The 17,151-nt window shown below is 49.7% G+C and overlaps 1 protein-coding gene across 3 annotated transcripts in view; it reads right to left on the bottom strand.

Annotated features, from left to right (window-relative positions):
- The window catches only part of EXOC6B (exocyst complex component 6B), a 416,257-nt gene that overhangs the window by 58,744 nt on the left and 340,362 nt on the right, over positions 1 to 17,151 (bottom strand). Inside the window, exon 21 of one of the 3 annotated variants that reach the window (XM_068274274.1) lies at positions 13,603 to 14,059. The exons of the other annotated variants lie outside the window; for them this stretch is intronic. Coding sequence (XP_068130375.1) covers positions 13,988 to 14,059 — 72 coding nt within the window. The 3' untranslated portion in view covers positions 13,603 to 13,987. Of the gene's footprint in view, positions 1 to 13,602; positions 14,060 to 17,151 lie in introns of those variants that run through there. 3 annotated transcript variants of the gene reach the window in all.

Here is a 17,151-nt window from a genome sequence, read left to right as displayed (position 1 = left end):
TGCTTGCACACAATACCCACATGCTGCAATCATATGCTTTACATATATTTCAACTATATGTTCATCTGTATACTCTGAATGCAAACGTCGCAGTGAAAGAAAGCATTCCCCAAAGCATTCCCAGAAGTGAAGTGCAGCTGTTTAGAGCAGTGCAGGAGGATCATATTGCCCTGCAATCACAGTGCCTGCCCTTCTAGCCCAGCACGCTGTCTACAAAGTTACTGAGCTGTGCTTCTGAGCCAAAAGTTTCCCATTTGTTCACTGTGCACAACTGCGGAACAGACAGCCTATAATCAGCAGCACGTTATAGCCAGTATGTATGTGTGCTCTACACATATCTGGCAGTGGCACCCATGTCCCCTCTCTCTGATCTACCTGTCCCTGCACGGCTGGCTCCCCTCCAACTGAGCGATCCATCTCTGCTCTGCTGACAGGACCCCACTGCCCGCTGAGAGGGGGGGCGTGCCGCTCCTGGCCCCGCCCCCTTTGCGATCCGAATCACTCATTTTGATGATTCGGATGATTCGACTCACAAAAGAGATTCGGATCAAAGATCCGAATCGTTCATGATCCGGACAACACTACCGGAGACAGAGGAGCATCGTCAAGCCGGGGCAAGCACGTGAGGAAGCGCTGTAGCAGTGCGAAAGGGTTGTAGTGCCCATCCTATCACCCCTGGTCACCTCACCTCTTCCCCACCACGGATTCAGGTTTGATGTAAATATAATGGACTGTGATGTCATGTTGGCTGCAAGGTCATGATATCACACTGTGGGGTGTCACCACAATATCAGCCATACAGACCCCCCAATGATCTATTTGAGAAAAGGTGAAGATTTCTGATGGGAAAGGGGGTATCAGCTAATGATTGGGATGGAGTTCAATCCTGGGTTAAGGTTCCCATTTCAGAAAGGCCAGCCTATGTACTGCACACCGCCGTTACTCTGAGCCATCTCTGAAATGTGTGCAATCAAAATTAAGACCCCCCCCCGTCTTTAGTTCAAAGAGGTTCTTCCAGCTTGCCCCATTCTACGTGCACAGATCACAGACAGAGAGGGTCGCTCTGCCTGAGTGGCAGGAGATGCTTTCCAGGGCGTCACACGGCGGCGAATAAGACGTGTTTCATTTTGAGCAGCACATCCAGGGATTGCAATAACCTGATGGGGTATGAGCAGGTCGCGGCGGGAGGGCTGGAGCAGAGCTGCAGCAGCTGCACAACCCGAGCCGTGCCCTCTCTGTGCAGAGCAGCTGGCCAGCCCCGCTCTCTCCCCTCTCTCTCTGCCACCAGAGATTGCAATAACCTGATGCTTAGTTTGCCTTCTTAAAACAGAAGGAATTTACAATAATTTAGCTTTAAAGCGGAACTGAAGGTAATATTAAAACATACAGTTTCACTTACCCGAGTCTTCTGCGAGCCCCCAGCAGCCGTCCTCCACGATCCTCCGTTCCCCCCTGGCCAGCCAGTTTCGCTTCTTGACTTGTAAGTCGAGGGGCCACTGCGCCTGCGCAGCCCTGCAAAGCGTATGCTTGTTCCGCGTTCCCATTTGCAATAGTGCTACTGCGGACTGGAACGTGAAGAAGGATACTCATAGCCAGAGCCACGTAGGCGCAGTGGCCCATCGACAGAACCGAAAGTAGCTGGAGACAGGAGAGCGGAGGTTCGGGCAGGACCGGCGCGGGACAGGACAGCTGCTGGGGGCTTGCAGAAGCCCCAGGTAAGTGAGACTGTTTGTTTTAATATCTTCAGTTCTGCTTTAAAGGGACACTTAAGGGTAGAAAAAAATGAGTTTTACTCACCTGGGGCTTCCAGCAGCCCCCTGCAGCTGTCCCATGCCCACGCAGTCTCGCTCGGATCCTCCTGGCCCCACCGGCAGCTTCTTCTGTTTTCGGCGACAGGCCTGGGAACGCGAGCGATTCTTCGCGTTCCTGGCCGCAACAGCGCCCTCTATACTACTATAGCGGTCAGGAACGCAAAGAATCACTCGCGTTCCCAGGCCTGTCAGCGCCTGTCGCCGAAAACTGAAGAAGATGCCAGCGGGGACAGGAGGGTCCGACTGAGACTGCGTGGGCACAGGACAGCTGCAGGGGGCTGCTGGAAGCCCCAGGTGAGTAAAACTCATTTTTTTTCTACCCTTAAGTGAAAATCTGTGGTTACCCACAATGCACTGCTACTGAATATGCAAATTATCTCTTTATGCCCCTGAAAGCAAGGCTAGCATCCAGAATCGCTGGTGTATAGCAAGCTGACTTTTGGTCCTCATCAGTACATGGCAGGGATTGATATGGCTGTATGGGATAGGGCTTGGACCAGTACAACAGAGTAACCAAGCAGCTCAGGGTGACCCAAAACCACAAGGAGAGTATGGGGGACTAAGAGACTGAAAAGCTCTCCTACTACACTTAAAGGACTTACGAGGCCAACGGAGCAAAAAAAGTTAATTACCTGCATCGACGTTTAAGGCACGGAGGACGCCGTCCGTGCCGATCCGCCGGGTCCCCCCGCTCATTAGCCCCTCAGGCCGGCTCCCGAACCCACGGCCCGGGTCGGGTTCTCCTGCCTCTCTAAAAATGGCCGCTTCCCCTGGCCGCGGTTGCGCAGTCCGCCTGGCCGCGAGTGCGGCTGCGCAGCCCTAAACCAACCCCCCCGATCCACGCTACGCAGCGTGGATCGGGGGGGGGGGCATTGGGGTTGGCCCTAGAGCAGCACAGACTCGCGGCCAGCGCAGCCGCGGCCAGGGGAAGCGGCCATTTTTAGAGAGGCAGGAGAACCCGACCCGGGCCGTGGGTTCGGGAGCCGGTCTGGGGGGCTAATGAGCGGGGGGACCCGGCAGATCGGAGCGGACGGCATCCTCCGTGTCTTAAACGTCGATGCAGGTAATTAATTTTTTTGCTCCGTTGGCCTCGTAAGTCCTTTAAAGCTGAATTATTGTAAATTTCTTCTGTTTTAAGAAGGCAAACAAAACTAAGCTTGGCAGCCTCCGTAGAAGCGCATCTGCGCGAAACGGCCGTAAGGCTTTCATCCCCCAGCACCCACCGCACAGCTTTACTAGCAAACCGGTATGTTACTTCTCAATATGCAATAATTTGAATCCACGATGTTGCACCATGTGTTATGAATAAACAAGCAGTTTACAGCAGTGCCGGCATTTCTCATCTTTTTCTCTGCCTGCAAACAAAACTAAGCATTGGCTTTTTAGTAGGAGGGCTTTTCGGTCTCTTTTAGTCCCCCATACTCTCCTTGTGGTTTTGGGTCACCCTGAGCTGCTTGGTTACTCTGTTGTACTCGTCCAAGCCCTATCTCATACAGCCATATCAATCCCTGCCATGCACTAAGGAGGGCCAAAAGTCTGAAACAGGCTGTCACATGTGGGGTTAATGTGGCTCTGTAAAATTTAAAGCTATAGGCTTGCTATACACCAGAGGTTCTGGATGCTTGCCTTGCTTACAGGGGCAAAAAGGGATCATTTGCATATTCCGTAGCGGTGCATTGTGGGTAATCACAGATGTTCACTTAAAGCTGAATTCATGTAAATTCCTTCTGTTTTACGAAGGCAAACCAGACTAAGCATTGCTTTATAGTAGGAGGGCTTTTCTGTCTCTTTAGTCCCCTATACTCTCCTTGTGGTTCTGGGTGACCCCAAGCTGCTTGGTTACTGTGCAATAACCTGATGGGGTATGAGCTGGTCGCGGCGGGAGGGCCGGAGCAGCGCAGCAGCAGCTGAGCACCACGAGCCGTGCCCCCTCTCTCTAGTATGTGCAGAGCAGCCGGCCAGCTCCGCTCTCTCTCTCTCTCTGCCAGGCTGCAGCCAAGCGTTGGGGCATATCGCTCCATAATATCACTTGCATGGCTGCGAGGCACAGCGGCCCTTTCAAGGTTTGATGTTAAGCTAATTGTGATACAAGCTGTCTGCCTGCCAAACATAAATGGTGCCTGGAGGCGGCCGCCTGCTGTGAATTGTTCACCCGGAGTGATCGAGCCGTTTCAAGTGCGGCGATAAGTAAAAAGCACTTAGTGCAACACGTGTACCTGGCAGGGCTTGCTGGAGAGCGGGGGGGATCCAGCACATGGCGGAGATGTGTGTACAGGCAGCAGCGGCGGGGCGAGGGATAATGGGGGATTATTCATGCCAGCCGCTGCCCAGCGCTGCGCACTAAGGGCCGGGTCACACGCAGCAACATTCATGTGTGGTTTGCGTTTTCTGCGACTTTGCGTTCGCTGCACAGGGTCGTCAGAAATAAGCAGCAGCCGCAGCTCATTTCACTGATGCCAAAGCACATGGAGCAAAAAAAAGCACGTCAACCTTTGCCGATGTTTCCCGTCGTTTGGTAGTTGAGTTTTAAACCCGCCGAACATAGCCGATCCTGGACGCTGCAGGTAGCATCCAGGATGAGACTAGACAACGGGGTCTACAGTGACGTTAATTTACACAAATCACAGGAAATGCCAGTACCATCGTTAGAACCAACCGAATGGAAGCAGCGGTCAATCTCTTTCATGGCGTTTACCACCCTCAAGCGTCCGTCTGAACCAGCCCTTATGCAAGTTAAAGAGAAACCGAAACCAAGAATTGAACTTCATCCCAATCAGTAGCGGATACCGCATTACCCATGAGAAATCTATTACTTTTCACAAACTGATCATCAGGGGGCGCTGTATGGCTGATATTGTAGTGAAACCCCTCCCACAGTGTGATGTCAGGACCATGGTTCTGACACACTGTGGGAGCCTTGTTGCTTTGTGGGAAATAAGCTGTTTACAGCTGTTTCCAACTGCCAAAAAAGCAGCATCTCCTTCCAGTGACATCACCTGCTAGCAGTAAAAATGTCACCATGTGATAAATGTCAGAATATAAATCAGGGAGAGGAATGATTTTACAATGGCCAAACACTGACTAAATCATTTATACATGCAGTAATTATTGTAAAAATGAAGCACTTTTATTATTACATTATTTTCACTGCAGTTCCTCTTTAACGGCATCGCATTTGACTTGGATTGTTGTGCGATTGTTCGGATGCAATTTTTCTAAAGTTGTAAATATTGCGGCTGCGCTGCATTTTTGGCATACGCTGTCTGAATTGCATGTCATTTAAACCACTGTTGATGCAATTAAAAAAAAAAAAAAAAAAATCAAATGTGAATTTGAAGTTAATTACATGCCATTTCATGAAAATTAACTTCACTGGCACGCAGGAAAACTGCAATCTGAAAAAACTGTACACAAAAGCCTGGAAAATGGCTAAATGAGGTATCAGAAATGCAGAAAACAGAGCTGGAATTTGCAGGTATGTCTGTGATCGTCGTCTAAAGCTACCCACAGGCGTTAGGATTTCAGTCATACGGGCGATCATTCATGATTGTTTCAGGAGAAAATATAGGGTTAGTAGGGGTGTCCCTGCAACCTGCTATGCTGTATCTTTAACAACTGAATGCTTTTGTTATCTTATCCTACTGAAGTTCAGGGAACCCCCCTCCCACATCTCCATGTCCCTCTCCTCTCTGCAGACTGTACAGCAGGGGTCTCAAACTCAATTTACCTGGGGGGCCGCAGGAGGCAAAGTCAGGATGGGGCTGGGCCGCATAAGGAATTTCACAATCGCGGCGCATCGCCGCCTCTGCCCGCCCCTCTCACTCTTCCTTCACAGAGAGGGGCGGGGAGAGGCGGCGATTGACGTCAGGAGGGGCAGAGCTGAAGCTGAAAGCTCTGCCCCTTCCAGGAAATGCCGGCGGATTGCCCCCCGGGCCATTTGGGGGCTCTGCAGCCCTTGTTTAGAGGCGGGGATGCGGCGGATTACTTGGGAGCACTGAAGCGAACTATAAGGAAGCTTTTGCCGGCGAGGGCCACAAAATATTGTACCGAGGGCCGCAAATGGCCCACGAGTTTGAGACCCCTGCTGTACAGGATACACCTGAGCAGTGAGAAACTGTGTTGCAGGCCAAGTTGAAAAGTTGCAGGCCAACCTCAATGTCTAGTGGCCACCCTCCTTTATAAAATTCCCTGGCGTCTAGCGGCCCTCCTCCCTCCTCTATACAGTTCCTGGCTGTCTGGTGACCATCCTCCCTTGACTATACAGCTCCCTGGTGTCTAATGATCACCCTTCCCTTGTCTATACAGTTCCCTGGTGTCTAGTGTCCTCCTCCCTCCCCTATACAGTTCACTGCTGTGTAATGACCACCCTTCCCTTGTCCATGCAGTTCCCTGGTGTGTAGTGGCCCCCCTCCCTCCCCTATACAGTACACTGGTGTCTAGCAGCCCTCTTCCCTCCCCTATACAGTACACTGGTGTCTAGCAGCCCTCTTCCCTCCCCTATACAGTTCCCTGCTGTCTAGCAGCCCTCCTCCCTACCCTATACAGTTCCCTGGTGTCTAGCGGCCCTCCTCCCTCTCCTATACAGTTCCCTGCTGTCTAGAAGCCCTCCTCCCTCCACTATACAGTTCCCTGGTGTCTAGTGTCCTCCTCCCTCTCCCTATACAGTTCCCTGGTGTCTAGCGGCCCTCCTCCCTTCCCTATACAGTTCCCTGCTGTCTAATGACCACCCTCCCTCTCCAATACAGTTCCCTGCTGTCTAGCAGCCCTCCTCCCTCTCCTATACAGTTCCCTGCTGTCTAATGACCACCCTCCCTCTCCTATACAGTTCCCTGCTGTCTATTGACCACCCTCCCTTGTCTATACAGTTCCCTTGTGTCTAGTGTCCTACCCCCTCCCCTATACAGTTCCCTGGTGTGTAGCGGCCCTCCTCCCTCCCTATACAGTTCCCTGCTGTCTAATGACTACCCTCCCTTGTCTATACAGTTCCCTGGTGTCTAGCGGCCCTCCTCCCTCTCCTATACAGTTCCCTGGTGTCTAATGACCACCCTTCCCTGGTGTCTAGCGGCCCTCCTCCCTCTCCTATACAGTTCCCTGGTGCCTAGCGGCCCTCCTCCCTATCCTATACAGTTCCCTGGTGTCTAGCGGCCCTCCTCCATCTGATATACAGTTCCCTGGTGTCTAGCGGCCCTCCTCCCTCCCCTATACAGTTCCCTGGTGTCTAGCGGCCCTCCTCCCTCTCCTATACAGTTCCCTGGTGTCTAATGACCACCCTTCCCTGGTGTCTAGCGGCTCTCCTCCCTCTCCTATACAGTTCCCTGGTGCCTAGCGGCCCTCCTCCCTATCCTATACAGTTCCCTGGTGTCTAGCGGCCCTCCTCCATCTGATATACAGTTCCCTGGTGTCTAGCGGCCCTCCTCCCTCCCCTTTACAGTTCGCTGGTGTCTAGCGGCCCTCCTCCCTCTCCTATACAGTTCCCTGCTGTCTAGCAGCCCTCCTCCCTCCCCTATACAGTTCCCTGGTGTCTAGCAGCCCTCCTCCCTACCCTATACAGTTCCCTGCTGTCCAGCAGCCCTCCTCCCTCCCCTATACAGTTCCCTGGTGTGTAGCGGCCCTCCTCCCTCCCTATACAGTTCCCTGCTGTCTAATGACTACCCTCCCTTGTCTATACAGTTCCCTGGTGTCTAGCGGCCCTCCTCCCTCTCCTATACAGTTCCCTGGTGTCTAATGACCACCCTTCCCTGGTGTCTAGCGGCCCTCCTCCCTCTCCTATACAGTTCCCTGGTGCCTAGCGGCCCTCCTCCCTATCCTATACAGTTCCCTGGTGTCTAGCGGCCCTCCTCCATCTGATATACAGTTCCCTGGTGTCTAGCGGCCCTCCTCCCTCCCCTTTACAGTTCGCTGGTGTCTAGCAGCCCTCCTCCCTCCCCTATACAGTTCCCTGGTGTCTAGCAGCCCTCCTCCCTACCCTATACAGTTCCCTGCTGTCTAGCAGCCCTCCTCCCTCCCCTATACAGTTCCCTGGTGTCTAGCAGCCCTCCTCCCTCCCCTATACAGTTCCCTGGTGTCTAGCAGCCCTCCTCCCTCCCCTATACAGTTCCCTGCTGTCTAGCAGCCCTCCTCCCTCCCCTATACAGTTCCCTGGTGTCTAGCAGCCCTCCTCCCTACCCTATACAGTTCCCTGCTGTCTAGCAGCCCTCCTCCCTCCCCTATACAGTTCCCTGGTGTCTAGCAGCCCTCCTCCCTCCCCTATACAGTTCCCTGGTGTCTAGCAGCCCTCCTCCCTACCCTATACAGTTCCCTGCCGTCTAGCAGCCCTCCTCCCTCCCCTATACAGTTCCCTGGTGTCTAGCAGCCCTCCTCCCTCCCCTATACAGTTCCCTGGTGTCCAGCAGCCCTTCTCCCTATCCTATACAGTTCCCTGGTGTCTAGTGCTTTCCTCCCTCCCTCCCCCATATGGCTTCCCTGGTGATCTAGGCCTTTACCTCCAATATAACATATTTGATGGTCTAGAGTGGGCCAAAGTGGGGAAACCACTTGGGGGTCAAATTTGATGGTTCTGAGGGCCAGTTTTGGCCCACGGGCCGGAGTTTGACGTGCATGTTCTATAGTCTAATGCCCGGGACACAGAGGAACATTTTATCACACAATTGTGGCACCTTTGTGATTTCTGATGGTTTAAAAAAAAAAAAAAACCAAGGCGAGAAAATCTCATTTGCTCTGTGCTCATTTCTATGCCCTGCCTTAGTTTTGCTGCAGTTCTTGCTTTACTGCTACAGTCTCATGGACACCCCTATCTGCTTCTAACCGCTCCATGTATTTCACTAGGTTCACACTCACTACCATATTGGATTGCTGTCCACAACAAGAAATTTGCTGGATATTATGTTAACTACAGGATCTGTTTACACATGTCCATTGTGTACATTGTGGTTACAGAATGCAAAGTCCTATTCTGCACCACATTTCCAGACACTGCACGGAACATGAACATGTCATACATGGCAATGCCATCTAGGACACGCCCTTTACAATGGACACCAACAGATGTGGACAAGCATAGAGGATCATAGGACGGAAATACTGTTATGATTGCAAGAGAACCTGTTGACCGCACCACTGAGGCAAGGATTTCCCAGAGCGCAGGGTCTAAGTGACCACGGGTCTTCACCTGCGTCCCCCTAGTGGAGACGCTGGACTTCGCTGCCTAGTGCCCACCAGGTTGCGCCCCAGGTTACCCCAACAGTGATTTAGAGAATAGGTGACACTACAGTCTGGAGACTTAGAGGATGATTACCGTAGTCCAGTAGCAAGCCAGAGGTCGTGGGCAGGTAGCTGATGATCGTAGTCGACATACGGGCCAGAGGTCGGGGCAGGCGGAGAACAATCTTGATCGGTGAGGCAGGCCAGGAGTCATTGCAGGCAGAAAGCAAGCGTAATCAGAAACAAGCCGAGGGTCAGGATACCAGAGATCAGGAGTAGTCAATAGCAAGCCGAGTCAGGAAACCAGAAGTCAATCAGAGTAAGTACACAGGAACGCTGGCAACACAGGGACTAGCTGAAATGAACCATCAGCACTTACTGCAGGGCGGAAGAGGCTTTTATAGGGGAAATCCCGTTTGGGCGCGAGATTTGAATCTCGCGCATGCGCTGATGCGTACAAACGTCCGCAATAGGAACGCGGACGCGTCCAGTACTGGAACTGTATTGTGCACGCGTACGTCCGGACGCAAGAGCCCGTCGGGTCCACCCAGGAAGTAGACAGCAGACCCGATGCGCACCACGGGAACCAGGACGCCGCGGCCCAGCACGGTGTGTCTGACAGATACAAGAATGACAGACGTAACAAGGTTATACAACATAGAACAAAGTTATACAAGGCAAACGGGACGAGATACATGATCATGTGATTATGGGCTGGTTAGGTAGGCCCAGTAATACAAGTACGTTGGTGTCAAAATCTAATAGTACAAGTGTGAAAAGAGCACCCAGATAACCTTTGTAATCAAGTCCTATCCACAAATCAGATCAGAATGCAGCCAATGTGAAAAGGCCCTCAGTCTTTCCACTAAAGAACCTTCTGGGCCGACATTCAGCAGATGAAAATAAAGTGCCTGTTCCTAGCCAACCATGTACAGGAGCACTCGGGCTCCTGAAGACTTCCAAAGCCTGTAGTGGCTGCAGATTGGAAGGAGATGACAGCGCTGGAACGAGGAGACCATGAGAAGATCAAGAAGGCTCTATAGCAGGGGTCAGGAACCTTTGCAGCTGAGAGAGGCACGAACGTATATTTTGAAATGTATTTCAGTGAGAGCCATGCAATATGTTTCAAACTAAATAAAAGTACAATCGGAGCGGCCGCTAGTTTTGGGGGGAGCGCAAGTAAGTAAGCGAGCGCTACAGCAGTAGCGTGCACTATGAAAATGTTACTTGCGCTGCCACACTAAGCTGGGCTGCTTGAGCAGTGTAGCTTAGTGAATCAACCCCTACTGATTTGTATGTGAGCCAGATGTAGCCATCAAAAGAGCCACATCTGACTCCTGAGCCATAGGTTCCCTACCCCTGATCTATAGGAACCAGTTGACATTGACTTTAAAGTATCACAACCTTCTTCTTTAAAGGGCAACCGAGGAGACATGAGACATGATGAGATAGACATGTGTATGTACAGTGCCTAGCACACAAATAACTAGGCTGTGTTCCTTTTTTTCTTTCTCTGCCTGAAAGAGTTAAACACCAGGTATGTAAGTGGCAGTTCTTGTCTGGGTCAGAATATAGCATAACCCTCACTGATAAGTAATTACAGCCATAAAACACTTTCCTGGCAGTAAATGGCTTCTGAGAGCAGGAAAGAGAAATAAAAAAGGGGAAGGTGTCATTGAGCAGATAATTTAGGAGGAGGAGGATAGATACTATTGTTTATTTCATCAGTTTATTTTCACCTCGGATGTCATTTAACGTGAACTTCCCAGTTTGACAATATACAATAAATATATATCTCGGAAAGGATCTGCAGCTCAGATCGTATTGCTCTATCGGTCTGGGGTAAACCTCCATGACCGGCAACATAGTTTGGAGGTGGGATAATAACAAGACGACTGAAAAAGCCAGTCTCCGGCACAATAAACTATTTCATTATTATTTTCCCATTACCCCACAGAAAATTCACTTAGCAGCCCGAGTTCTTGTCTTACAAATAAACTCTGGTGTGGGGCCAAGTATGACTCTATAGATTGGTGATGACATTTTGCGGGCAGCGGTGACTGGGGCGCTCTCTGGGCTCGGAAGCGCTGAACGGTGACAGGAAGATGGAGAAGCTGATGGCTGCTTGTTCGCTACACGAGCTCGGCAGACTGGCCGTCACTTGATAGGGGAAGAAATATGAGCTGTGGACAAATAGGGCAGGTTAGGTGGGCCAATGTTTATTCCTGAGGCTTTCCGTCACGGTGACGAGGACAAGTGTACAACGCCGTCCATCAGGATCACCGGAATCCCTGCTCTTGAGCTGTGTACACAAGTGGGAAAAATAGGACCAAAACCATGTACTGTGATCACTTTGGGTGGCAGGTTTCCAACGAAGACCGAGCAGGGCCATGCTACTCCATGGATGTGGAGTAGCATGGCCCTGCGCATCTCCCAGCATGCACTGCAGCTAGTGCATGCGAGAGAGACCCTGACAGGAAGTACAAAAAGTGGTTCAGTGCCAAGTCAAGACTGGATACGGCGTATTCCACACAGCCCGGGGGCCAGAAGTCAAAATAAACACGTCATACTTGCCTTCCGTGTAGTCTACTCATTATTCTCATTCGCCTCTCCTGCGTCCTGTTTGTCCACTGTGATCAGTAGAATTCTCCGTCCTCCATTTTGAAAATGGCCGTTACCCCATAACCGCTTCCTGGTCAGCACACTGTTACACTGTAATATCGCCCCCTTGAGCATAGTTCACACTCGGCACTTGGAGCTCCGCTTGCCCATGATTTTAACTAAAATCTTGCGATTCTGCCACATTTTGCACTTGTGATTCCCGTTCAATAGAACGAGAATCACAGAACAATCACCCCCAAAACGCTGCATGCAGTGCGCTTGCGATTAATCAAAATCGCGGCCGCTACAGTGTGAATGTATCCAAAGGGATACATTGTAGCCGCGCTTTGCTGATCGCCGGCGATCAGCAAAGCGCTGAAGAATCGCCCGAATGTGAACCAGCCCTTAGGGAACCATGGAATTACCTTGCTAATCAGTTGCCCTTTCAGTTATAACTGACAGCATCTGATATATAACTGACAGCAACTGATATATTTCAGTTCTGATAAAATCTTGTCAGAACTGGTAGAAATGGTTGTGAAAAGAAAATGGTGACCTTCTGAGACGAACTGACAGCGCGGTAAATATTCATTTGCAGGTACTTCATGTGTTTATTTTAAATAATTTAACTCGGTTCATGTTCACTTTAAGCAATATTTGTGATGACCAAGGTATAAAACAAATAATAGTAAAAATAATAACATACTGTATCATCACATCATTCATCTGTGTTGTTAGCAGCCTGCTTTCACCAAGACGGTTGAAGTGGGCGCATCTATATGGCACTAACAGCGCATTTCAGGTATTTTTCCTACGTAAGTTATGTCATGCTGGCTGTCACTTGTCACATCTCCGCAGCCACACACACGATAACGTTCTGACGCATGGAAGGAGGCAGACGAGTTACGTTCGCTGTTTAGTCTTACAGAGCTGAACTGACAAGAGATTCCTCGTCGGCTGCCTCACATGCCAACAAAATGACAGTTTTATGAACTTGTAAAACAAGTGTAATTAACCTGCGGTTCAACTCTGAGCGTTCCTGGGAAAAGTGCACGTACTGAGGAGCGCGGCACGGGGACGGGAGCGTGCGACGTGGTCTCTTCAATAAATTGACACCAATACAGTAGAGTCCTGGTTCTCTGGAACTCCGGCAGTCTCAACCAACCGGCACAATGCCCCGGCAGTACTCACAGTGCTGGAGGCCAACTTCTTAGGCTGTTTGGGGGCTCTGCTGTGCTTGAAGCGAACTGGAGCCAAAGCTTACTACTATACTATACTTACTATGAAGAGAGGAAGCCTCAGGATTCTAATGAGACTTCCCTCGGTTTTTCCAAGCCCCCCGTTGCTGAGCGTGGTCCCCTTTCACATCGGGGCCGCACAGCTTCTCTCCCTGGAACAAGTGAGCGCAATGTCCCTGCGAGCCCGCCCGCGCATGCACACAGAGCCCAGGGCTCACAATGCATTGTCGTTAATATCTGGGGGGCCACGCTCAGCAACAGGGGACCACGGAGTAGCGAGGGAAGCCTCAATAGGATCCTGAGGCTTCCCTCACTTAAAGAGACCCTGTAACAAACCCCCCCGTAAACACCAGGGCCTCCTTTGCCATTCTCTTCAGCCCCTCCATTCTGGTGGTATGACTCCAGGTCATCTGCACGTGCGCGGTCATGTGCGCCCCCCCGCACCATGGAGCTTTCTGCACCTGTGCAGTACAGGCTCCAGGGGACAGGAGCGCGACGAGGGGTGCGCGGGCTGCCCAGAGGCGCATGCGCAGAGACCCGCGACTGCCTGGATTACAGGAAGTCATAGCTGCTAAATAGAGGCGCAGAGGAGGATGGCAAGGGAAGCCACAGTACTTATGGGGCTGGAGGAAGCCCCAGGTAAGTATATATTAGTGCTAGTGAACCATCTCTGGTACACCAAGTTCTGAATATGTGTCTGTCAACCTTATTTATTGTCCAACACTGCGTAATATGTTGGCGCAGCAATAATAATAATAATAATGAGAGGATGTGTATAAACCATTATGCCACGGTACTCATGTGAGATCTTTCTGCCCTCCAGTTGTGAGAACATACAGCAGCCGGATTGCAGAAGTTAGACAACCCCTCCTCTACTGAACAATGATCTTCAGTCTTTATCTCGTGTAAGATGAAGGAATGTCCTGAATAATATCTGCGACTCCTCTGATGTGACACTCTCTGTACTCTCTCAGCCGCCAAATCTACAGTTGTGACTGGGCAGCCGCACACACTTATTTCCTGGAGATAATACATTTTATGAGTCCCGACAGATAACGCTTTTTTCCTCAATAAGGTGCAATGTTGTTCCAGCCCTTCTCTTTCCAAGACATCATCGATACCAACAGAGAGGATTGCTCAATAAGAAATCGCAGTGACCTGTGTCCTGATGGACCTTCTAGCCTCTATCATTCTGCAACTATCGATTTCCTGGAAACAAGGACATAAGTGACAAGGCTGACAGAGTATTCACTTTCTAGAACTAGAGATTAGCTCAGATTCCGACTTAGTGTGCCCAAACCTTACTATTGTATTGCAGGCCAATCGATCTTCTTGGCAGAGAATCGGTACCTCAACATGGGCACCCACTCAATCGATTTCCATCCGATATCAGTTGGGAATGGTGGGAAAAGCTATTGGAAATTGCTGTGCAGTTTGTGCAAAGGACAAGGGGGCATGATCTGCGTATGGAGAAAAAAAGGTTTTGCCATCTATTTAGGAAGGAGTTCTTTACAGTAAAAGTTGTTAAAATGTGGAATATTTTACCACAGGAAGTATGGCAAATTCTATATCTGTATTTAAAAGAAGTTTGGATTCTTTCCTTGCACTGAAGGGCATTCACGGCTATAATTACTAGGCAATTCCCACCAGAGTTGATCCAGGGATTTTATCTGACTGCCACCCAGGGTTGGGAAGGAAATGTTTCCCTTAAAGGTTAATTGTCCCAAACCTTGTAAGGTTTGTTTTCCCTTCCCTGGATCAACTGGGATATATAAGGTTGCAGAACACCTAATGCTTATTTTATTTTTCCTGGCTGGAAGTGGTCTTTTTTTAACCAAACCATATATGTTTTTTGTGCTAGTCTACTTTAGGGGACCCAGTAAGAAACCTCATATGGAAGAGTTCTCCAATCGCAGCACCCCCTACAGCACAAAGCGTTGTGATTGGCCAAGTAGTGTGGGCGTAGTTTACTACAACCTATTGGAAACCTCGCAGTTCAGGTCACGTTAGCTGAATTTCCCGATGAGGTGTCCTGCTGGGATCCCTGAAGCAGACCAGCGCCGATGTTCTTGATGTAGTGTACACAGATAATCGCCATCCGGTCACTTTGGTGCAGGGTGAGCTGAATGACGGCTCACCTTGCTGATGCTCAAATTCCTGGAGGCGTTTATACTTTTCCCCCTCCCAGTGACAGCAACGCGGAGGGAGAAGTAATTTGGGGTCCGGCGCCCGAAGTACGCTATACAAAGGGAGAAACGTCGCTCTACCTCCAACCTGGGAAGAGGTGCTGGAAACCAAGCAGCAGGAACGGAAGCAAAATAGGATGAAGTCCGCACACGCAAAAGGTATAAAAGTCCAAGGATCTTTATTCAGGAGTCCCAGAAACAGCAAGACGGCTGACATGTTTCGGATCAGTGAGTGAGGACATAGCAAAGTCCTTACACACCTTTGAGTGTGCGGACTTCATCCTATTTTTGGCCCGAAGTACACTGCTGCGCAGCCATAGACATAATGTCTATGGTGGTGCCCAGGTCAGGCACAGCGCAGGGAAGAGTGCGCACAGAAATGACCGGCCTCGCTTGATGCATATCTGGCTTAACAGGTAAATAAAGGGATGATCTGCACATTCGCTCGCTGACCCGGAGTGATGCATTATGGGGGTTACTTGCAGTTCACGTGAAGCCAGGGGTGTAGCTACAGTAGAGCAGCCGCCTGTTGCTGCAGTGGTGCCCCAACCACAAGTCTCCCCTCGCTCCGATTCTCCACATCAGGTGGTTTTGTGGCTATACATGTTATGGGTGTGAAGATCCTGATGGTCACAATGGTTTTATGGCCCCCAGGCTGTGAGATTGGCCCCCAGGGGAAACGCTGAGAACATTAAAGTGAACTAAGCAGCTCCTGGCTTCAAATAGCTGCAAGGGCTGCCATTGTTCAGAAGCTCAACCCCTGCTGTTTTACAACTAGCATTGTCCAGACTAGGTGTGAAATTCTTCAACTGTAACTGATGTTTTCTGTTTGAAGTACAATGGGGGTTTGTTTGTGGTTAGTTAAGTCTAATGAGGTGATTTCTTATCTGTGTTCAACAATCTCCTGCTCAGCCACAGCAGGTCCTTTGTGGATGGACAAAGTGGCTTATTTAACCCTTAGATGTAAAAAAATGAGGTAAATTGAAAGTTTTTTTTAATAATAAACCACATTTTTAGAATGCATTTTTAATTTGCTATAGAGCTGCCCTGGGTGTTAAAAATGATGCTTGGTTCACTTTAAGAGAGCATCATTTGCAGTTACACCCCTGCGTGAAGCTGAATACATGAAAGACACCTTTTGCTTTAAGGTGGCCACTAACAGTCCAATGTTTAGCAAAAAATCGTTCGAACGATCAGAAATTTTGATCTGATTGGTTGTAAATAATCTTCGTGGATGGGCACAATCAATTACGAACGATTATATAAATAGTTTTTTAGTCCGATTGGACTAAAGTCATCTGATTGGATTTTCGGCAAACCAAAATTTGGATTTTCTTGTTGATTGTGATAGGAAGCAAAGATTGGTGCAGTGAACGATTTTTCTTCCGATCAAGATTATCTGATCACTCGAACGACTTTCCACTAGAAATTGGATCATTGGTGGCCACCCTTAGTCTGGCATAACTGCATGACACAGTCCTTTCAGCATACCTCACAACTTTTTGAGATGAGAAAGAGGGACACTTAAGCCACGCCCCCACCACGCCCTTAGCCACACATACCATAAAGATTTCATGAGAAAAAGATGTTGTTTTATAATTCAAACCACACTGGTACATTCTATCCTGGTTCATTTTCCTTCATATTAACATTTTAAAATTACCGGTGTATAAGGTGACCCCCCCCAACTTTTCCAGTTAAAATCTAGAGTTTGGGATATACTCGCGGCATAAGACTACCCTTCTTCCAATGCACACAAAATTAAAATTAAAAAAAAAAATCATTTACTGGTGCTATGTATGAACAGATACTGCTGCTGTACTGTATGTGGGACCCAGTATATAACAGCATATAGGCGATTGGATTGGTCAACTCTCCCTCTCCCTAAGTGGATTGGTCAGCTCTCCTTGTCTCCGTTATCAGAGAGGTATGGAAGGATAGATTGTGTTGTGTCCATAAAACACGCCTCTTTCACCCTTCTGGCCCACCCTTTTTACCTCCTTCTCTGCCTCTCAGATCTCACACATGTGCGCCTGCGCCGCTTCACTACAGTCCTCAGCAGCGAGATCTGAGAGGCGGTAACAGGATAGGGCTTATCTCCCGGCATCAATGACA

The sequence above is a fragment of the Hyperolius riggenbachi genome, chromosome 1 (genome assembly GCF_040937935.1).
Source record: "Hyperolius riggenbachi isolate aHypRig1 chromosome 1, aHypRig1.pri, whole genome shotgun sequence".
NCBI classification, from domain to species: Eukaryota; Metazoa; Chordata; class Amphibia; order Anura; family Hyperoliidae; genus Hyperolius; species Hyperolius riggenbachi.
The sequence above is the reverse complement of the archived record's forward strand: the minus strand, read 5'-3'. Positions and strand labels throughout refer to the sequence as shown.